The sequence below is a fragment of the Bos mutus genome, chromosome 2, assembly GCF_027580195.1.
Source record: "Bos mutus isolate GX-2022 chromosome 2, NWIPB_WYAK_1.1, whole genome shotgun sequence".
Taxonomy (NCBI): domain Eukaryota; kingdom Metazoa; phylum Chordata; class Mammalia; order Artiodactyla; family Bovidae; genus Bos; species Bos mutus.
Genome location: NC_091618.1, coordinates 66,260,238 through 66,282,584, shown reverse-complemented (window position 1 = coordinate 66,282,584; position 22,347 = coordinate 66,260,238). Strand labels below are relative to the sequence as shown.

General features: G+C 47.2%; 1 protein-coding gene across 2 annotated transcripts in view; it reads right to left on the bottom strand.

The window, feature by feature from the left end:
* The window catches only part of CCDC93 (coiled-coil domain containing 93), a 103,240-nt gene that overhangs the window by 6,614 nt on the left and 74,279 nt on the right, over window positions 1-22,347 (bottom strand). For both annotated transcript variants that reach the window (XM_070389438.1, XM_005909400.2), the window contains 10 exons: window positions 18,876-18,949; window positions 17,972-18,053; window positions 16,745-16,816; window positions 15,445-15,498; window positions 13,795-13,857; window positions 11,007-11,115; window positions 8,946-9,028; window positions 6,703-6,740; window positions 4,923-5,007; window positions 2,547-2,660 (listed from right to left, as the gene is read on the bottom strand). In XM_070389438.1, coding sequence (XP_070245539.1) covers window positions 2,547-2,660; window positions 4,923-5,007; window positions 6,703-6,740; window positions 8,946-9,028; window positions 11,007-11,115; window positions 13,795-13,857; window positions 15,445-15,498; window positions 16,745-16,816; window positions 17,972-18,053; window positions 18,876-18,949 — 774 coding nt within the window. The remainder of the gene's footprint in view (window positions 1-2,546; window positions 2,661-4,922; window positions 5,008-6,702; window positions 6,741-8,945; window positions 9,029-11,006; window positions 11,116-13,794; window positions 13,858-15,444; window positions 15,499-16,744; window positions 16,817-17,971; window positions 18,054-18,875; window positions 18,950-22,347) is intronic.

The following is a 22,347-nucleotide window of genomic DNA, read 5'->3' as shown; positions in this document are numbered from 1 at the left end:
AGGGCAAGCGAGTCAATGGAATTTTAGAGATAACTCAATGTCTCTACTCAAAACGGTCTTGATCGCAGAGGAGGTTGGAGTCAGGATGAGGGCATGACCTAGTGCCTTCATGGAGCCCACGGGGTCACAGGAGCTCAATTAATGTGGAGTCAGCTGTGCCCCATAAAGGGATGATTGGGGTGGTCAAGGGGAAGCTGTGGAGGCTCAGTGGTAAGGAATATGCCTGCCAATGCAGGATATGCTGGAGACTTGGGTTTGATTCCTGGTCGGGAAAATCCCCTGGAGAAGGAAATGGCAACCCACTCCAGTATTCTGGCCTGGAGAATCCCATGGACAAGAGCCTGGAAGCCAACAGTCACAGGGTTGCAGACAGTCAGACATGACTGAGCACACACGCATGCCAAGTGGTGTCAAAGACCATGTTCTGGATGACACTGCTCTGCATGAAGAATACTTACTGCCCAGCATGGTGCTGGGACCAGGATGCGGTAAGAATTCAGAACTGGGGAGAAGAAAACTAAGCAGGTCGGGGAAAAACAAGCAGAGGAGGCGGAGCAGAGGTTCTGGGAGAAGATTCCATCCTGGGATGAAAATTTGATTTTTCAAACTGCTTTTCTCCCACAAATGAGATCTTACACGAATCTGCAACATGTAAAATGGCAGAGTTACTCTAACTGGAAGGATGTGGTGGGAGCTAGGGAGCAGCAAGAAGCCTTAACACCTGCGGTGGCCCCAACTTACCGCAGAAGAGCTTGAAAAAAATTTCTAAGATTTTAGAATGCTAACTCATGGTTTTAAATTTTTACCAAGTAAGATGATTTAAAAAAAAAAAAGGGAGTACACACTGTCACCATCATTTTATAAGAGAGGCAATTGTAGTATCAAAAAATAAGACGTATTTTTTTTTTTAAAAAGGTGAGTCCTTTAAGTGAAATACATGTAGCCATCTGCAGCAAATATTCTATTCCCCTTTCCCCTTTTCCATCTTGCTTTGGATTGAAGGACACAGAAGCCAGCACACCTGGTCTGGTCTGGGGTCTTTATGGGTTCTGAGAGACCCACCTTCGGTCTCTGAGTGACAGTAACTGTGCCAAGGAGGCGGGAACATGGAAATCTTGACCTTAACATACCTGAGGGAACTGCTTCCTTCAGAGATGACCCCCAGTCTTCACTCCAAGAGCCTGCAGTGTAGTAAAGAGCTTTTCCATCTCACTTTTATTTGCTTTGATTTTGACAGCTTATACTTATCCTCCCAATTCATTTGCTCTTTGCTTCTGCTGTCAAAATGGCAGTGCTGGTGTGTCCAAGCAACATTTACTTGTAATTCTTCTCCTCTGGGCCTTTTCTCTTTGTGTGTTATTTGGGAAAAAGAGCTCAGGTGGGGAGCGGTGGGTCCCTGTTTACTTCCTGTAGCTCTCTTGCTGGCCCTTTGGCTCCAACCCCTGCTGACCAGAGGCTTCCAAACGCGGAGCAGTTCACCTGGTCACTTTGCCCAAGACCAAGTTCTCACTGGGGAGGGGCCTTCCCTGACCATACCCGCTACATCAGTCCCCTCAAGGCAAAGGGTGGAATTACTTCTGATTTGTTATTACTCGTTTATTGAAAGGATGAGACATTCTGAAATGCCTACAGTTGTGGCTCTCAAAAGTTACGTTACAATAATAGGAAGAAGCAGCAGAGAAGGAAAACTGGGGAAGGGAGGAAGGAAGAGCGAAGAGCCACAGAAAACATGTAAGAACAAAAACGTTGGTATGGAAAGACTGTTTTTTATTCCATTGACCACATGCCAGGATACAACTACCTTTAGCTTCCCTGTATCTTCTAAATTCACTAAAACCACAAAGATTTATATTAGAAAAAACCACACAGATTTATATTAGAAAAGGGGAAAGAAGTCCTGAAAATAAAGCTGATGAAATCTTGGCAAATGACAGAATGAAGTCTGCTTTCTGGAAAATCTCTTAAGAAAAGGGCACTTTCCTTTCTGGAATGATGGACAGTAATCCTGCCCAAGTGCAAGAGAAAAGACAGGGGTCAACATTTGGCAGAGGGTGGGTGTGACAGGTGCCAGACACGTGCACAGCTGGTCCCTACCCATGTGCATAGTAGGCCAGTGGCAGGATGTGAACCCAAGCCTGTCACACTCACAGTTCACTCCCCTCACACATGGCTTCTCAAGGTTCCCCGCAGCTTAAGATTGGGAGGAAGGGAAATGCTAGACGTGAATCTATACCAAACACTGTTTCCAGGTGGCCCTGCGATGCCATTTTACTTGTGAGCTTAATGTGGCTACAGAGTGTCAAGAAGATGAAGTGATGTTTCTTAGAACTGAAGTTCAGTTGGAGCTTCAAGATGGGCCACAAAACAACACAATCGTGAACTACTTAGATGTACACTTTACTGTCAGGTCAACTGCCCACTTGCTATTTCCATTTCAGACCAGTGGAAAACCAAAGAAATGCTCTGGTTTGCAGAGGTTCATCTTGGTGGGGGGTGGTGCTGAACAAGAATCTTGCCCAGCCTCAAGGGCCCCATCCCCCTCTTACCTCCTTGAACTCTTTCACGGTCTTAAAGTACAGCCTTTGTTTTTCTAACAATTCCAAGTACTGGTCGTTCAGCTGGTCTCTCCTCATCTTGTTTTCTTGTTTCTTCTTCTCCATCTGTTGAAACATTTTGGGAAGCAGTGATGAAAAGCCATGTTCTGACCAAGGGTGGCTGACAAGGTCCAGAAGGAAACTATTACTAACTTCTCATGGATTTCCTTCCAGTAGTTTCCTTCTATGCATCATTTCTGAGGTTGTTTTTATTTATCTGCATGATACGGCATAGGAACTATAATCTGTTCAGCAATTCTCCTATCATTGGGCATTAACTGCTTCATTTAACTCTGTGTGTGTGTGTGTTTGTGTGTGTATGCGTGAGTACAATTTCACAAGAAACAGGTAGGCAGTTTCCTCTTTACTCAGGAACCCTTCCACAGGCCACAGACACCTGTTCTATTACTTGCACTCCCTGCTGGTCTGTTCTGTGTACACCCTGCACCTGCTGGTTCTGGGGGAACCTGTGCTCTGGGGCACAGACACTCCCCTGCCACCTCTATCTATGCAGAACCCATCATGGTACCCAGACACAGGGGGCTGTGTTTTTGTTTCATTTAAACAAACACAACGAAAGACATCCATTCAAATAAGTGCTGTTCTGCAGAGCAGACAGACTTAATCCATTTCAGTGCCAATCAACACTCAAAGTCTACCTGGAACCCTCAATGAGAACTATTTTTAGACTCAATGAATTCACTCGTTCAACAAAGAGTTCTTTGGTGCCAACCATGGGTCAGGTGCTGTGCCAGCCACCAGCAACACAGACATGAGAGGAGACAGCCCTCCCCATTCAGAGACCTGAGCACCCTCCTGGTGCCCAGCCACCTCATGGGGGTACAGACACAGCAGCAGCCTCCTCTGCTGGCCAGCACCAAGGTGCCTTCATCATGAAGCTTAGGGCAGAATGGAGGGAATGAAGGTGTCAGGCCCATTTCCTTCCCAGGGAATGCTTCAGATAGTAACAGAAAGGGAAGCCAAAGTGGGGAAAAAACCCAATAACTTCCTCTTGTTCTTTACTATGAGCAAGACTACCTCCCCGAGGATGAGCATAGTGAGTGGAAAGTCCCTGCACTGAGGCTGGGTTGTTACAGGCCTGTGGTTGGCCAGGTTCTCTGCTCCCCACCTCCCTCTAACCCCAGATCATCAAGAAGGGACTCCACTCTCTCCTGCAAGACAGTCTCCCTGCCCTGGGTAAGTGGCCCCACACATGGACAGCTGCTGTCTCACTTTGCCCTCATTTTTGTGGCTGAATAGTCTTGTCACCAGTGACACTTTTTTTTTCTCTTCTGACATGATTTTGCTGACATCCTTAATAAGGAGATGAATATTTTGCTAGAGGGAAAGGGACATGGCAAGCTTTTGTCTGCAGTCCTTCTCTGGTGAGATGGGATTACAGGCAGCTTGAAGGAGTGGATTTTTAGGACAGGTCCTAAGGCAATTCTCTCATGTATTTACATTCTGGCCATGCTCTCTGGACTACTCCATCCCAGGACTGTGAAAGGAGATGCCCTTTGTCCCCAGAAGGTTTCACTGCCATGCCCGAGGACCTACTTTAGACACATTTCTAAAGTAGGACCAAAAGCAAGAGACATTGGAAGTGTTAGTTAGGATTTATTTATTTGTCTGCTGCGGTAGTGGGAGCCTATGGCTGCATGTCTGGCTTCCAGACCATCAGCAAGTTTTCTTTTCTCCTGACAAAGTGTGCATGCGAGGAGCCAGAGTGCAGAAATACTCACACTGCCCCTAGCCTGGACGACTCTCTGCAAAGCGATCTCTGGAGCCCCCACATCCCTTTCAGTTCCTATTTTCTCTTATGAGGCTCAGTATCCTCTCACTTTGGCAGAATTCAACAATTACGTGCATTTTTATAGGGAACTCCTAGATACTAAAATGCTCTTGAGGTGTAAGGAATGGATCCCTGATGGCAGAATGTCAGGAATCGGAGAGCCAGTGAGGACTTGATTCTGGGCAAGAGAGAAGGCCTGCTGGTGAAAGTCAGCTTCCTCATCTGTGAAACGGGGGGAACACACTCACTTAAGAGGGCTTCTGGGAGGATGAGCCCAGTGCTTGACACTCGGTAGGTATTACATCCACAGAGCTGTTGCTAAGAATCTTAACGACCGATGCAGGCAGCCTATGGAGCTGGCCTGCCCATGGTAGGGTCTGAGACCTTAGTGGGACCCCTTGTAGAGACACTGAAGATGTGTCTTCAGAATTGAGAGCACATCCCCAGGACAACTGGAAGAGACCTGCTTTCCCCAGGGCCTTCTCCCATCACCAGTGTAAAACTCTGGCCACATTACAGAAAAAAAGCAATCTGACCTTCATTCGACTTTGCTTAATTCCTTCTACAATCTGTTCCATCTGACGTAAAAACTGGTCCCGGGAAGCAGGGGAGGCCATGGCTCTGAAAGACAGACCAGCAGAGGTATGACCAGCAAACAGGATTCAAGAAAAGGGGAGGAATCGAGGAGTTAGTCCAGATAATGCCCCAGGAGGCAGACAGGCCTCTCCAAGGCCAGAAGGACTCATGGGGCCCCTGTGATCCCAGGCAGCCAGAGATTTTAAACAGTGAGCAAGGCATGAAAATTAGCTTGGTCTGATAAATGAATATTAATCTGTTTTTCCCCCAACCCTTTCTACAATTTTTCTTACTAATAGGTACTTTCATAAATAAAATGTGACTGAAATTAACAATTTAAAAAAATTTTTGAATGGTGACAGGTACTGCTTAAGGAATAAATTTCACTTAGTTTTTAAAAATCTGAAGATTTAGAGGCACTGATCAAGGCACTGGCTGTCCAGTGGTTAAGACTTCACCTTCCAATGCAGTGAGTTGAGTCTGATCCCTGGTTGGGAAGCTAAGATCCCCCATGCCAAAAAACTAGAACATAAATAACAGAAGCAATATTGTAACAAATTCAATAAAGACTTTTTTAAAAAAAGGCACTGTTCAAGATTGGGAGACATTTTCTGAGATTTTCCTAAAACCAGGCTGGTAAACCTGGTCCTGTTTCCAGGAGCAGCAGCTAAACAAGTGATGACCTAAAACATGCCTGTTCACTTCCAGTCCTGCAGAGGGACTGACACGGGAAGGATCAGAGCACACGATACAAGGATGAGAAGAAATCTTTCAAAGGATGGGCCAAGAGACAGCAGAACTTCCACAAAAACACTCCAACCTAGCTTCTCTCAGTGATCAGGAGATACAGATGAAGGCATCATTTTTAGAAATGTCACAAGGCTGTAAGTCCCTAACTGAATCTGAATATTAAATGGAGCTGTTTGTTTTCAATTAGAAGTGAAACTTGAAGTCCAGAGCTTGTAATCCATTAAGATCTTAGCTGCTGGTCATAGCAGAGTCCATGCTGGTAAGAGAGGAAGTCTTCTGGACAGACAGCCAGCCTGGGGCTGCCTGGATGAAGTCTTCGGGACAGACAACTAGCCTGGGGCTGCCTGGATGGCAGACAAGGGAATGGTCATCTTTGAGGGCTGGTATGATTTGAGTAGAGGTGGGCTTTGCTCTTCAGTTTTTAGAGAAAATATTTATATTTGAACACAGTAATTTAGAGTATGCACGTGACTTAAAATCTACCACCAAATTTGAAAACTATTTTTAAAAAATATAGATTATTTTATTACCTATATTTTATTTTTTAATTTACTTTTTTCTCTAACCAATGATTGAATCCAGGCCCTCCATGGTGAAAGAGCGGAGTCCTAACGACTGGAAGGCCAGGGAATTCCCTCATTATCTAAATTTTAAAGCATCTCTATGTTTGCAAAAACAAATGTTATTAATCTAATCTTAGTAGGACAAAAGTAAGCTACAAAGACATTATAGTAGTTAGGCATAGTCAAATTATTTGAAAGCTAACTTTCCCCCTAAGCTGTTCCTTGATGTTTTTAAAATTTGCTGTAATATCACTATGTTTTTGTAAGAACTCAAGGTCTGCATAAACCAAGATACATCTGCACACAGCAACAGGGGTGGAAGTGTAAGAATCCCAGCCTGGGCACTGAGCCTTGCTGCAAAACGGAGGTGAGCCGACGCCATGTAGGGCACACGGATACTGACTGGAAGAGAACGGACAGCACTTACTGTGAGAAGTTCTCATGAATGGAGTTCAGCAGGCTGATCTGGGGAGGAAGGAAGAACAAGAACAATAAGCAAAGGCCGAAAGATGCCTGTGCCACCCCAGCCACTGAAAGCCTGGCGCCTGTCTCTGGATAGTGCTTCTGCAAGGAACACACCTTGTTCATGCAGATGAAAAGTAACACAAAGACAAGAGCAATGTGTTCTCAGCCTCACAGTTTCCCCAGAGCCTCCAGCTGTAACAAGCATGACCTTGGTAGCATAGGAGGAGGGCTCCATGATGGGACCTAAACCCCAGCTGAGACACATCTAGGCCAACATTAGGGCTCCTTGGGGAAGCTGCACCACTGTCCTTTCGATCTCACCAAACACTGAACTTCATTTTCAGGGCCATCAGCCCAGTGGAGAGTCAGTGGGGGAGGGAAGGTGAGAACACTGTGCCCACCCTACTCCTTCCCACAGAGTTTCTGCCAATGTGTCTGCTGCCAGGCAGCTCTGAGAGCCTCCACGGGTACGTGCCCCATTCAAGGTCCCTCCCCCATGGAAATGCCATGGCCTGCACACAAGACCCTTTATCTGCCCTGATGACAGCCCAGGGCAGGGCTCTGAGTCTGGAGTTTAGAAACCTGGGTTGTCTTTCCAGCTCTGTCACTGACCTTGCTTGTGAGCCCAAAACTAAGCATTTACTATACTTGGACTCAGGCTCACACTCTGAAACATGGAGATGATATTCTTGTCCTCGACTCCACAGGCATGTTGAAAGCTAAAATATCACAAGTATAAATAGATTTGGAATAAAATGTACAAATTACCCAAATGAAAAGTTCTAACTGCATTAATATGGCTTGTAATTAAAAAGCCACCACCACCCTGCACACTCCTAAAGGAATGCAATAACCTTAAACACTGCTAATGAAGGGAAGTCAACGGGTTTAAGGTTTTCTCACAAGGAGCTGGCCTGTCCCTGAGTTAGGGGACAAGTCTTCCCCTTACCACGTGGGAAGACCCCCAAGTCAGGGTGTGCAGCAGAGCGATCCCCCAGGTCTGATGAAAACCCTCTCAATGGACTCATCTGTTCAAACACTGATCAAATGTTTGTTATGTGTCTATCACTGTGCAAGGCCATGGATACAGAGAAAACAGAACCCAACCCCTCCTCAAGGAGTGCCTCTTGGAGGAGAGAGATTGATCTGGTTTGACTGACAAAAATAGGTAGTCAATAGGGAACTCAAACTGGGGCTATGGAACAACCTAGAGGGGTGGGATGGAGTGGGAGGTGGGAGGGAGGGTCAAGAAGGAGGGGACTCATGTCCACCTATGGCTGACTATGCTGATGAATGGCAGAAACCAACACAATATTGTAAAGTAATTATCCTTCAATAAAAAAAAAACCCCAAAATAAAAAATCGGCAGTCAGGATAACAATAGCCACAGAGGCTTCCATTTGTGTTCAGGTAAAAGATACATCTGTAATAGTATTCTTATTAAAGTGGTAATTAGTGCAGGTTGTAGGACGACAACGAAATAAAAAAAGATTCTGTCACCCTCAAGGTGAGGGGTAGGCAGGAACTAATACATATCACTGTGTGCTAGGAACTTCAGGGACACTGTCTCATTCATTCTATATCACTGTAGGATATGTGGTGAGGGTGAGGAGGTCAGACTAAAACCCAAACCCAATGACTCCAGAGCGCCCACCCCCGCCACCACACTGTGCTGCATGCTGCAGCTGTGAAGACGCCACTGCTTGTTTCTGAATACAGCTGCACACCCACCCCGAGCCGCTGCTTTCCACGGAGAGAGCTCCGAATCACCAGCAGATCTGACCTGAGTGAGAGTCGGAGCAATATGGAGCAGCTGCTCACGGTCACCCCTGCCACTCCTGCTCTCGACTGTACAACTGAAAGCAGTTCTTTCAGTTCATGCCTCTGTCTGACGCTGACGACTAAACAGCCATTTCCCCAGGTCAGCTCTGACGGCCCACCTTCCCCATTTCCTTTAGTTGGTTCCTTCCTTCATTTAAAGCTCAAACTCAACTTTCACCAACTCCAGGCCCTTCTCCATATGGACCTCTTGTGCTTCCAGGATGTTTCTTTTCAGGATGGTGCCTCTCGCAGGGCACCATACAACTGCTGCCCACTCTGCACGGTGACAGCCCCGAGGAATCGTGCACTTTCTGACCTTGTACCCAGCACTGGGCACGTGACACACACTCATCTATGTTATCTTCTTTCTATAAAGGCTCTTACCTCTTTTTCCAAATAAACCTTTTTGTCATCCAGGGTATTATATAAAGTGAAGAACTGCTTGGTTTCTTTGTGCACTGCCGAAACTGTAAATGCAGAGAAATCAGCAAGCACATGGGTGAGAAAATGTGTCAATGATCCCAAGTGCCCTCTCCCTGCTGAGATGCTGCAGGACTGGGACCTGCCGGGCTGGCGCTCACTTTCATTTGCGCGGAAGCCCCATCCATGGTGCACAGAGGCCGTGTGTGAGGGGCTGCTGCAGGCTGGCAGCATGTGGCAGCCATGATAGCCCTGCCAGGACAGGAGCTAGAGGAAGCTCCCTGCCAGTGTGCAGGATAGGGCATTTCTCTGAATTCCTCCAAGTGAGGGTCCCAGGAGAAAGGGGGCAGGGGTGAAGCAGCCCCATGCCAGCTCTTCCTGTCTGTGTGGCTCCCTCCCTTTCCAGGCTCCTCATGAGCAGGAGCCATAGTCGGCTCACTTTTGTAAACCCCGTGCTTAAGGGGAAAGATTTAACTTAGGGAAGAAACAATTTTCTGCTGAGAAACTGCCATTGTTGACACCTACCCTGACCATCTGAATTAAATGTGAGGACTAAAACATCTGGGTGGGGGGTAAAACATAAAAGGAAGCACGTATGCTCTGAGTAGGGACAGTGCTCCAGCTAGAACTAGGACGGATGGCTGAGAGGTCAACATCTCAAGGGAAAACTAGGTGTACTTTAGAGAAGCCTGGGAGTTTCCCAAGTGGGAACTGAGGGCCCTGGCCTCCTGGACCCGCAGACCAGCTTACAGGGGTGAGGGACACAGGGACTGCAGAGGCCCAGCTGGCCCAGACGAGGCAGGACTCTGATCAGGATTCTGAAGACTGTCCATCCAGTTATGGGGAGCTATGAAATATTAAGGCTTTTAAAGCAAGAGTGTAAAATGATGAAACTTATGTGAGAAAGAGCTCTTCAGGCAGGAGTGAGGAGAAGGCAGCTATAGCAGGACTCCAGAAGAAACAGACATGATACTATTCAGAAACAGAATTGGCAGAGCAGCATGAGTCAGAGAAGACGGGGGTCTAGCTGGGCTCGAGAGCAATCACAGTGAGTGAGGAGAAAGATGGGAGGGAGGCAAAGTCTTGTACCTGCCAAGTCTGAGGTACCCAGGAGACAAGCAAGAGTGGAGCCTAAGGAAGGGGTGACGGTCTAGGTCCTGTTTACTGAGGGTAAGTGAGGAGATTCTTGAAGGGTTTTGTCTAACAGAATGGAGAAAGGGTCCCAGGTGCAGGTAACAGGAGGAGTCAAGGCCTAGGACGTCAAAGTTCATTGTGTGCTGAACAGCAGTGTGTGGACTGGGGACGAAGAGGGCTGAGAGCAGGAAAGAGGCCCCCTGGCAGGCCACCTAGACTGGGGAGGATCCTGGACAGAATGAGAGAGCTTTCCTCCAGTCTAGGGAGCTTGTGAGGGTTTGTCACAGGAGAGAAGTGATACAACTAGATGGGTGGATGAGAGGGATTCAGAGAAGCAGCTGAAGACCAGTGAATGGTTACTGGGTTATGATACAAGGAAGAAGAGATACGGCAGAAGCACTGTGAAGAAAAAGGCAGTGACAGCTTTGAGGGTCACTTTGAACCTGATGAGACGTGATCCCTGATTTAGGTTGAGGGATACCCAGTCTTGAATGAACACGATGCTGTTAAAGGCAAGGATCACACGAGAAGAAGGTTCACAGAGAAGAAGGACAATGAGTGAGGACTGATCTAGAGATGCTGGGGTCACAAAGTTCCATGTGAAGTTGGAAAGTGGAGCCCGATGGCTGATGTGGATGAGGGTGGGCTGAAAGCATTATTCCAAGAGCTCAATCAGATTAAGCCATCTGTCCAGGGAGAGGGAGCCAGGGCTCCACAGTGCTGTGCCTGGGATTCTGGGCTACGTGGAATGAGTGGGCCTGATGATGAACTAAAGCCCTTTCCAGGGCTGGCTTCCATGGACAGCAACACCACGCTACAGTGGGTCAGAGCCCCTCGTCCCCTGCCCCTCCCAGGGCCAGCCTCAGGAGAGTGTGTGGTCGATGCACCTACTCTGGCGGTAGAGTTCAATAAATCTCTTCTGATACTGTATTAGCTCGGCTCGGCTGGGCACTTCATCAATCTTGCGATGCAAAATTGCTATTTCTCGATTTCTTCGAGCCTAAATGCAAAAGAGATGGGGAGACAACACTATTTGATGAAAGGCCTTATTTGTTCGCACAAAATATTGCCCCCACTCACCCTGTGCCTGCAAACCAGCCCTGGAATGCAGGCACACACCACCAGCTGGCTCCGACTCTGACTCCCACCTGGCAACACAGAGAGAAGGCGTGGCTGTGAACTGGAGCCACCAGTGTACGTGTGTGCTAAGTTGCTTCAGTTGTGTCTGACTCTTTGCAACCCTGTGGACTGTATCCCCCCAGACTCCTTTATCCTTGGGATTCTCTAGGCAAGACTACTGGAGTGGGTTGCCATGCCCTCCTCTAGGGGATCTTCCCAAGCCAGGAATCGAACCCGCATCTCTGAGTCTCCTGCACTGGCAGACGGGTTCTTTACCACTAGCATCACCTGAGAAGCCCCTAAACTGGAGCCACAGGAGGCATCAAATTAACAGGTCCAGAAGGAAGATTCTGAATGGGACGGTACCCCCGGCCAGCCCACCAGACCCCCAAGGACTCTGGAGCAGCTGATTCCCCAGAGCCAGGTGGGGACCAGAAGCGCTTCCCAGATGATGAGAGACTGATGCCACCCTGCTGCTCCATACAACTTCCAAATCCCCAAGCCTGCCTGAAAAGCTCCTAAAGCATCTTTATGGCATTTGCCCCCTCCCATGAAATGAACTGGGCTCTATTAGTCTAACTTTTCCTGATTGCATCTGGGAGGCAGAGCCGTGAGGGTGCAGGGGAGATCTCGGGCTCCGAGGCGGGGAATTTCCTGTGGGCAGCACTGGAGAAGGCTGTCCAGCTCCCCGACACATTCACAGTCTCAATGTTGCCCTCTCCTGAGCCTCCCTGTCCCTCCCTCTCCCAGCTACTTTATCACAGTGGCAGATGGGGACCTCTAACTCATTTGCATGCAAAACCCTTCCCAGTGCAAAACCCACTATGAGCTCTGGTGACCAAACCAAAATCAGGTCTGTGGCTTGAGCTAGAGTAGAGGGACAGATCTATTTCTCCTTTTGGCCAAGGCTATATTCCCCATAGGTGCTTGGGCTCTGACGCCTATGCTTCCCCGCCCACCCCCCCTCCAGGAATCTATAGATACAATCATTCATTCTTTTCACTGCATCTTTAACCTCTCCTTTTCTACTGGTTTCTTTTTACTGGCATTTAAATATGCTGAAGTCCCTCATCCCTTTAAGGCCCTTCCTTAAACCCTGATCAGGGACTTCTCTGTGGCCCAGTCCTTAAGAATCCACCTTCCAATACAAGGGATGTGGCTTTGATTCCGGGTTGGGGAACTAAGACCCACAAGCCGTGGGGCAATCAAGCCCTTGAACTGCAACTAGAGCCCATGCACCACCATGAAGACCCAGGACAGCCAGAAAACAAAGAAAGAAAAAAGGAAACCGCAAAACCAAGTACTCAAATGGCTCTGACGTCTTGACTCCCCTCCCCTTCAACCCACTGCCGCTGGCTGCTCCAAACATCCACTGGAAATACTCTCGCCAAGGTCACACAGACCTTCTCTGTGCACCTGTGGCAATTTTCAGCCTCCAGCTCTCTTGACTTCTGGCAACACTGAACCTTCTTTCCACTGAGCCCTCTGCTCAGCTGCCAGGAGACCTCAGACTCCTGTTTTCCCTGGGCCTTGAGCTGCCTGCTTGGTCTCAAGCCTCACTGGTGGAGTCTTTCTTCCCCTCTTCACAGCCTCGATTACCACCTACACAGTGCTGACCCCCAGACCTCCAGCCCAGATTATTCCTACTTGGTGGAGTACCCTAACCTTTAAAAGCCCCACAGAAATTTCATGAACATTTCCCTTCACCATCCCATTCCCTTCAGCCCTATCCTTTCTCCTTTAGGCTTTTTCTCAATGAATAACACAAGGATCCATGCTAATGCCCAAGTTGGAAATTCTCCACCATCTTTGACTCTGCTTTTTTCTCTAACCCATCCCAAGTTCCATGGATACAGCTGCTCAGCCTCTCGGCCGTCAGTTTACTTCCATTCACCCTCATTGAGCCAGCTGTGGCCCAGGCTTCAGCACTGACGCCTGCAGCCCTTGGCTACTCCCACCAGAACCTGGCATTCCTTTTCCAGAGAGCAGAGAGAAGTTCCGGGTCAAAGTGCAACACAAGTTAACTCTTGGCTTTTAAGTGTCCATGAGCCAGAATCAGGCAACGGAAGAGATTTTACAATACAATTTTGACTCTACATGAATTTAAAGCCAACTGTGAAGCTTACTTTCCCATATCTGATAGCCTTCTCACCCCCGCTGCCCCAATATACCCCCTGACCACCCCAGGTTATCAACTAACAGCTAAAATGGGCACTTAATTTTTGAAGAAAAGTGCTTGACAAGAACCTTGAATCCTGCCTCCGGCACTTTCTAGCGGCTTGCACTTAACAGATTTGAGTCAATTTCTTCATACAGAAAATGAGGCTGACAGCTACTCTCCAGCAAAGGTGATGATCAAGTCAAGTGAGATGTTGGTGAAATAACAGACCAATGTGAGGTATTATAACCAACACCTCAATCCAGAGTTACACTCCAGACAGAAGAGCAAATAGTAGCCTTATAACTGAGTCTCTCTGGCTCTTAGATACTGAGATGCTCTTGTTCTGCTATAGGACACGCAAAGCTAGTCAGATGGATTTATCAGCTTGTTTTTACTCACCTGTAGTAGACGGATCTTGTAAAGTTTCTCTTTCTCCATGTTATACCGTCTGTCTAGGTCTTCCTGAAATTGGAAAAAACCCTCACAATTATCTGCAAATTTTTATTTTTTTGATGAAATCTTTTGAAGTTGAACAGTTTTTATATATCTCCTTCACTGTGAGGCTCCAAATTTCTTTTTTGAAATGGCTGAGTTCAGTGTTGAGTCCTCATCCTGTGAGACCCTTGACACTCTTTCACATCACTTTGTAACAACTCTTTCTTCTTCTGGGACCCAGGCTGAATCCAGGGTTCTTAAGTGAAGGATCCCCCAAATCCACGTGCCCTTCCTTCCCTTAACAAAAAAACCATGAGGAGGAGATAGCTGATATTTAAAGGGTCTGCAGTTCTATGTTGCTGTATTAGATGATGCTGGCTTGCTTATGTTTCTGTTTAGAGCTGCAATGTCCAATGTGATGCCACCAGGCACATGTGGCTATTTAAATTCATATTATCTAAAATTGAAAAAAATCAATTTCTCAATTGTCCTAGCCAACCTCCAGATGCTCAGCAACCATACACAGCTAGTGGCCATCATATTGGATAGAGCACAGATTGAGAACACTTCCACCACTGCAGAAAGGCCTTTTGGACAGTATTAAAAGACAGAAACCAGCCCCTCACTGAACCCAGTGAGGTAAGAGATGTGGCTGGATGGCTCACTGTGCTAGAGGAAGCTACAAAGGCGTCAGAGGTGCCCCTCTCCCCCTGTGTTTTTAGACACACACACCCCCACCAGCTCCTCCATGGGGCTCAGCTGCAGGCACACCCCAACAGCCTTCACTGTGGGAGTCCTAAAGTTCCCTCTCTGGGAGCCTCTGAGGGCACGAAGGGAAGAGGAACCTAAAGGAGGTGAATGGTAGAGGCTTTCCTGTGTTTCCCTTCCTCCTCCTCTTCCTTTTCTGTTCCTTTCTCCTGGAAGCACTCCTTTAACTCAGAACAGGGGTTGGCAAACCACAGCCCAACGGCTAAATCCAACAGCCCTTGAGCCAAATTTGCCTGTGCCTAGTTTTTTTTTTTATTAATTTTTTCATTGAAGGACAACTGCTCCACAGAATTTTGTTGTTTTCTGTCAAACCTCAACATGAATCAGCCGCAAGTATACACATATCCCCTCCCCCCTGAACCTCCCTCTGTGCCTAGTTCCATAAATAAAGTTTTATTGGAACACAGCTATGTCCTTTCACTTATATATTGACTCTGAGGACCAGAGTGGAACTGGCCCAAAAGGTTGACAATATTCACTAGTGGCCCTTTAACACTCCCTGACCTCGGAACGCAGGACCATAGACAGAGCTCTCTCCCTGTGCACTGCCCGCCCCTCAAACAGCCTGGCAGGTGTGGCCCTTACAGGGCTTTCCCCTTCCCAGCTCAGAGGCCAGGGTGGAGATGAAATGCCTGAGCCAGGTGCAGGGCCTGTGGGCTGTCCACAGGGAAGCTGTGCTCCACCTGAGGGGCAGGTGTGCAAGATGGAGCCAGGCCCTGAGAGCCCGCAGACGAGGAGGTGGCCACAGAGATGATGGAAAGCGGTGTGAGAAGCTATTGAAGACACAAAGCTGGTCACCATGCCCACAGGGGACAGTACTGGTCCTGAGAATGGGCAGGTACTTACATTGTGCGTCATCGCAGAGGTTAAGGCACCATGTGACTCTCCCCCAGAGAGGGTCTGCAGTGAGGAAAAGTGGAAAAAAAAAGAAAACATCATCTCTGAGGAAAGAAGCTGAGGGTCCAGAAGTAGGAAAGGGTGGGCCGCCAGTTTGCTGATCATGTCTGAACAGGGAACAGCCCGTACATGAGCCCTAGATTTTAAACTGTTCTGAAATGTCCATAAGTCACATTAACAAGCTAAACTCTGTTTCTGAATGCGAGTCAATCCCTCTAGCAAGGTGTTATGGCTAAGAAGAGAAATGCCGCCCTTAAAGTCTGAATTCTATACAAACCCAGAGGCTGGCTGAGCTGAACTCAGAGTTTCAGTGTTGGAAACAACTGGAAAGTTGGGGTGGTCCCACTATGGGGTGGTCCCAATTCACCACCCACTGCCCAGCCATACTCTGCTGTTGCTGCACCAGTCCTCATGGCTGTGGCTGAAGTGACAGAACCTGTCACGATAGGGAGGCAGCACCTCTGTGGCCTGTCTCCCTGATGAGCAGGGCAGTGTCCATACAGGCCCACGCCCAGCCCTGGCAGAAGGCCCTGGCTGCTTGGACCAGTCCCCTCCCTTCCCGGAGCCCCAAGTTCCCCATTTCCCCAAGCAAGGGGGTACAGTCAATGAGGTCTGAGGCCATACCCTGACCTAAGCACAGAGAGCCTCAGCAAAGAAGCTTTGAATGGAGTATGAGAAGGGAAAACAAACCAGTGATCCCTACAGTCTCATTTGGTGAGAGAAACACTTTATTTCGTCCACACCAGTTCCTCGGAAGATCAAGGCCTCTGTTCAGAGAGCCAGTGGGGCGTGTTCTGAGCCAGGTATGCTCCCAGGTGACCAGAGCCCGACCTCACATCTCGAGTGAGCTGCTCTCCGCAGCATCCATGTCCTGGGGCAGGAGTGCAGGGTGAAATCGGCAAACTGGCACACAGTCGAGAGGTAAATGGGACAAATGGGACCAGAGCTCAAGAGTTCCCAGAAACATCCATCCCTAGGGGAGGGGCAGCCGGGCTTGTAAACCGGCTAATGCATGCCCCGGGCTTGCTGCTGTCCACACTCAGAGCTGCTTTAATCCACAAAAAGAAGACAAAGTTCAGGGACACATATTGACAAAAACCACTTGAGAAATGAGTGTTCAGAGGACAAGGCTGAGGAAAAGTCTGGTCCCTTTCAGCACCAGACTCTGCTGGGGAGTCCTCTAGAAACCCTTTCATGGTGGACGTCACAAAGCCCCCAGCAGTCTGGAGCACCCCTCCACAGCCCGTACCTTTTCATCTCTGCCTGGCGCCCTCTCAGCCTTCAGGCTTTCGATTTCCTGCTGCAGCCGTGCCATCTCCTCCTTTAAAAGTAATATGAACATTTACAAGATCTGGACAGGCTAGTAACTCGATGTAACGATTTACCTTGATCTAGAGTCTTATTTCGGAGAAGGTGATGGCATCCCACTCCAGTACTCTTGCCTGGAAAATCCCATGGACGGAGGAGCCTGGTAGGCTGCAGTCCATGGGTCGCAAAGAGTCGGACACCACTGAGCGACTTCACTTTCACTTTTCACTTTCATGCATTGGAGAAGGAAATAGCAACCCACTCCAGTGTTCTTGCCTGGAGAATCCCAGGGACGGGGGAGCCTGTTGGGCTGCCGTCTATGGGGTCGCACAGAGTCGGACACGACTGAGGCGACTTAGCAGAAGCAGTAGCAGCAGAGTCTTATTTTCACATTTGTGAGTTTATGTGGGGACAAGAAGTCCATAAAGAACTAGCCCCCCAGGCCCCTGATTTTCAGCCTGGGAACGTCTTCTTAGGAGGGTAGAGGCAGCAGTATCTCAGTCAGAAGGGGTCTTTCTTCCCTAAGGGCAGGTGAGGCTCGCAGTAATCACTGGGACATGGGATGAATGAGTGGCTTAGAGTCAGTCCCAAGCCTCCTTCTCTTTTTCAGCTCTTCTCCACCTTTCCTGGGACCTTCCAGCCTGGAGCCCTGCCTCATCCAGCCCTCCTCCACTTGTCACCCTCATCTGCTTAAGTCAGATATAGCTTCTAGAGGGCTCCTACACCACAGGAGCCTCTCTCCCCCTAGATGCACAGAACTCAGCCCTCTGTTCCTGTCTCCCACATGTCACCTGTGCACACATCACTCCCACTATTGGACCAAGTGACACAGAGACATGTTAGGATTTTAGGGCAGCCCTAGTTTCTTAAGATACTACTCCTTTTGTAGACTTTTCTTTTAAATACATTTGTAAATTAGAAAACACTGTTTGTTAGACTGTGCTCTCAGTTTGGGGTTTGGCACACAGAGTTACTCATCCAAGTCATTTCTGGTGTCCTCTGATCACATCATAGCACCTTACTCCTCGTGCACACTACCACATACCTGCCTGGTGAACCTCCTCTTCCTATCACACCTGGATAGGACCCACAGCAGCACAAGGGGAGGGAAAGCAGGAGATTGTATGAGAATCTTTGTTAACATCTGATGACACCAAGCAACACTTACTCGACAATGTGCTTTAAACTCCTGTTCCTGACTTTTCAAATTTTCATTCATGGCTACAAGGGCTCTCAAGTTCTGCAGGATGCTGAAAAGACCAAAAAACAACTGACTTCAACAAATCACTATGATTTTATGAATCACAGTTTAAAACCAAGACCCCAGAAAAAAAGGAACTTTTTTCTTAATTTCCTTTGTCTCTCCCAAGAGTGTCTAATAGGCTGCCCACCAATGATAATGACCACCATTTAACAGACATTATTATTCATCTATAAACTGAGTCCATCGGGTCACATTCAAACAAATGTTACAGAATATAGAATTAAAATATCAACTGCAGAAACATCAATGTGTTTTGAGATTACTGTATATTTTTAATGATACCAACTACTTAAGACTCAGAGCACAGATAGAATCGGAATTTTAATTCCCATTTAAAATTTTAAACGTAAATGCTTTTAATTTAAATTGTCTAAAGATGATTAATTAAAAAAAAAAAAACAACCCAAAACCCAGCGTCTTGGCAAAAAAAGAACATTTTCATTCTTGAAGGACAGGGTAAGATCAGTGCTGTTAAAACCTGGTAACCATGGTTGACTCCAAGGGAGGAGGACTGGGTAGCTGGGGGCAGGGGCGGGAGAAGACTGTTCAGTGTATGTCTTTCTGAATCTTGCATGTATTACTTACTTTTTAAAAACGAGAAAACAGACAAAACAAAATACAAAACATAGCTGCTCCTGACCCAGGGGGAAGTGGGAGGAAGAGGAAGAAGGCAGCCCCGGATCAGGATCAGCGGTGAAGTAACCGGCAGAACAGTGCCAGCAGCCATGACCTGGGCTCCTCAGCCCCATTCTCTAACCACCAGCCACACTCACAGAGAAAATAAATACCACGTGTTGAGATCTCCTACCTCGGATCAGCTTTGGCCTCTATCTTCTCGAGAGCTGTCTGCTCTTTGTCCAGTTTCTCACTGTGACCCTTGAGCTATGGGAGAGAAGGAGGCACGTTGCTGGAGACTTGCCAGGACAGGAGGCGAGGGCTTCCATTCTCCTTCCTGGCCCACATCTGCGCCCTCTCTGGACAGGTGGCCCAGCCCACTGGACATGGCCGTACATTGAGAAAACAGGTGGACAAGGGGAACAGGATGGGGTTGGAGGGACAGCACAGAAACATCAAAACCACAGCCTTCCTGACACAGGTTGTGAGTAAAAGAAACCTTGGCAATACCTTTAAATCACAGCAGCAAGTGGGTGGAAAGCCAAAGTAATGCTGACAGCAGGTCCCTCTCAGTGGGAAGAAGTAAATAAAAGCAGCAGCTATGAGAGACAGACCTGGGTTTCAATCTCAGGATACCACTACTGGGGCTACTCACAGGGGCAGGGTTAAATCTCCTATCTTGAAAAACTCCATTTTCTTTCTCTGAGTCACTGGAGACTTTAAAAAGCAAACTTTAAGGAAACTCAGATTTTAATTTTTAAGCTGTGTAGATCTACCATACAATAGACTATTAAGCTGCTATTAAAAAAGAATAAACAGTTCTTTTATGATGATCTCTAACATTTACTGTAAGTTGAAGAAAACACATAAAACCATTACTCCAATGTGCATCAAGGAAGGTATACATGTATATATCTTGTATACACATGCATTAAAGAACCCACACGTTATTTGTATATGCACAAAAATTTTCTGAAAAGATTCACAAGTGATTGGTTACCCTCTAGATAGAGTAGCTGCTTGGGTTACAGGGGGACACCCTTTGTACTTTTTGAATTTTGAACTATGTGAATGTGCTACCTATTAAAAAAAAAAAGTTAAAGAACTTCCAAGAGTTCTAGCTGAGAACAAGTGGCAGCAAGTCCTTCTTTCTCAAGTCCTGGGAAGTTCAGGTGATTCTGTTTGATGACAGGAGCGGGCACCTTGGGGACAAGAAAGATGGTAGCAGGTAAGACCGGCAAGAGGAGGACCACCGTGTAGATCTGGCAGGCGTGGGAAGAACTGGGCGGCAGGACTGGGGTCTGTGTCAGGAGCAGCCAGTGGGCTGTGCAGTGAAGCCTGCTTCCCTTAACCCAAGAGCTGGCGCAGGAGTCCCAGAGGCAGGCAGCTCCCAGAGAGCTGGCAAGACTCAGGAGGAGGGACAGTGTCCTGACCCCAAATATCAGTTACACTGGCTGATCCCACCAAACAATAGGGCCCCCCTTCCAAAATAGTTATGTGGAGCATGCTGCATAAAATGAATACAGAATCCACACAGCTGATAACAGAAAATTTCAGAATCACAAATAAGCACATCATTAACAATTATCACGTATTTTAAGAAAGACAAAACTGTAAAAAAGGTATCAACTCAACAAATGAATTCTGATCTGAAGGGACAGTCTGTAGATCAAGGAAAACTTCAGACACAGTCAATGCCCTTAGGCTGGAGAGGATCTTCCATATATAAAAAAAGAATCAACCTCCACATAAGAAATTAAAGTTGTGACTGCTGAAATTAGAAAGCACACAGGCTAGAAGGGGCCCTCCACTGCTGCAGGGGCCTGCAGCGCCTCCCCCACACGTCAGGGCTGCCACCCACCCTCTACCTTCCACACCCTGCTTTACTTTGCTGTATTCCAGGGAAGGCAGGTCTTTCCTGTTTTCCAGGGCCGCTAGGTTTTGCTGAAGAGGTAAAACCTGGCGCACTGGCAGGAAAGGGCTCAGAGTGCTCATGTGCCCAGTCCTTGTCGTGAACAGATAAGGAGACTGAGGCCCAAAGGCAGAGCTCATTACTGATTCAGGGTCCCGGTCTTCAGTTTTTTGACTAAATCAGGCTTCTTCCTACATTGTTCAGCACAGCCTCCCATTTTCCTAGATAAGAATTAGTTTGACTGCCTGACTAGATAGTAAGCTCCCTTAGAGGTCATGGTGCCAGGTCTCCAGCACTGGAATCTGCACGGCCTTTCTGCCTCAGTTTCTCCAACAGCACAGCAGGGATATTAACGGTGTGCTGCCAGGGTTGACAGGACAATTCAGTGATAACACAAATGATGTGCCCACAGCACAGCCAGCACATCGCAATGTTGGCTGCAATTATCATGTGAGGATAGGGAGAGTATCTCCTATTATTAATTTGAAACTTCTACCTTTCTAGCACATGCAAGGATTCAAAAAATATTTTTTTATTGAAGGATAATTGCTTTACAGAATTCTGTTTTCTGTCAAACCTCAACATGAATGAGCCATAGGTATACCTATAGCCCCTCCATTTTGAACCTCCCTCCCATCTCCTGCCCCATGCCATCTATCTAGATTCACATAGAGCCCCTGTTTGAGTTTCCTGAGCCATACAGGAAATTCCTATTGGCTATCTATTTTACATATGGTAATGTAAGTTTCCACGTTACTCTTTCCACACATCTCACCCTCTCCTCTCCCCATGTCCGTAGTCTATTCTCTATGTCTGTTTCTCCACTGCTGCCCTGAGAATAAATTCTTCAGTACCATTATTCTAGATTTGTATATATGCGTTAGAATACAGTATTTCTCTTTCTGACTCACTTCACTCTGTATAACAGGTTCTAGGTTCATTCACCTCATCAGAACTGACTCAAATGCGTTCCTTTCTGTGGATGAGTAATATTCCATTGTGTATATGTACCACAACTTCTTTATCCGTTCATCTGTTGATGGGCATCTAGGAGGATTCCATGTTCCAGCTATTGTAAATAGTGCTGCAGTGAACAGTGGAATACATGTGTCTTTATCAATTTTGGTTTCCTTAGGGTATATGCCTACCAGTGGGATTGAGGGTCATATGGTGGTTTTCATACTGTTCATGGGGTTCTCAAGGCAAGCATACTGAAGTGGTTTGCCATTCCCTTCTCCAGTACACCATATTTTGTCAGAACTCTCCACCATGACCTGTCCATCTTGGGTGGCCCCACATGGCATGGCCTAGTTTCACAAGAGAGTTCCAGAAAAACATCTATTTCTGCTTTATTGACTATGCCAAAGCCTCTGACTGTGTGGATCACAATAAATTTTGGAAAATTCTGAAAGAGATGGGAATACCAGACCACCTGACCTGCCTCTTGAGAAACCTATACGCAGGTCAGGAAGCAACAGTTAGAACTGGACATGGAACAACAGACTGGTTCCAAATAGGAAAAGGAGTACGTCAAGACTGTATATTCTTACCCTGCTTATTTAATTTATATGCAAGTACATCATGAGAAATGCTGGGCTGGAGGAAGCACAAGCTGGAATCAAGATTGCCGGGAGAAATATTGATAACCTTAGATATGCAGATGACACCACCCTTACGGCAGAAAGTGAAGAACTAAAGAGCCTCTTGATGAAAGTGAAAGAGAAGAGTGAAAAAGTTGGCCTAAAGCTCAACA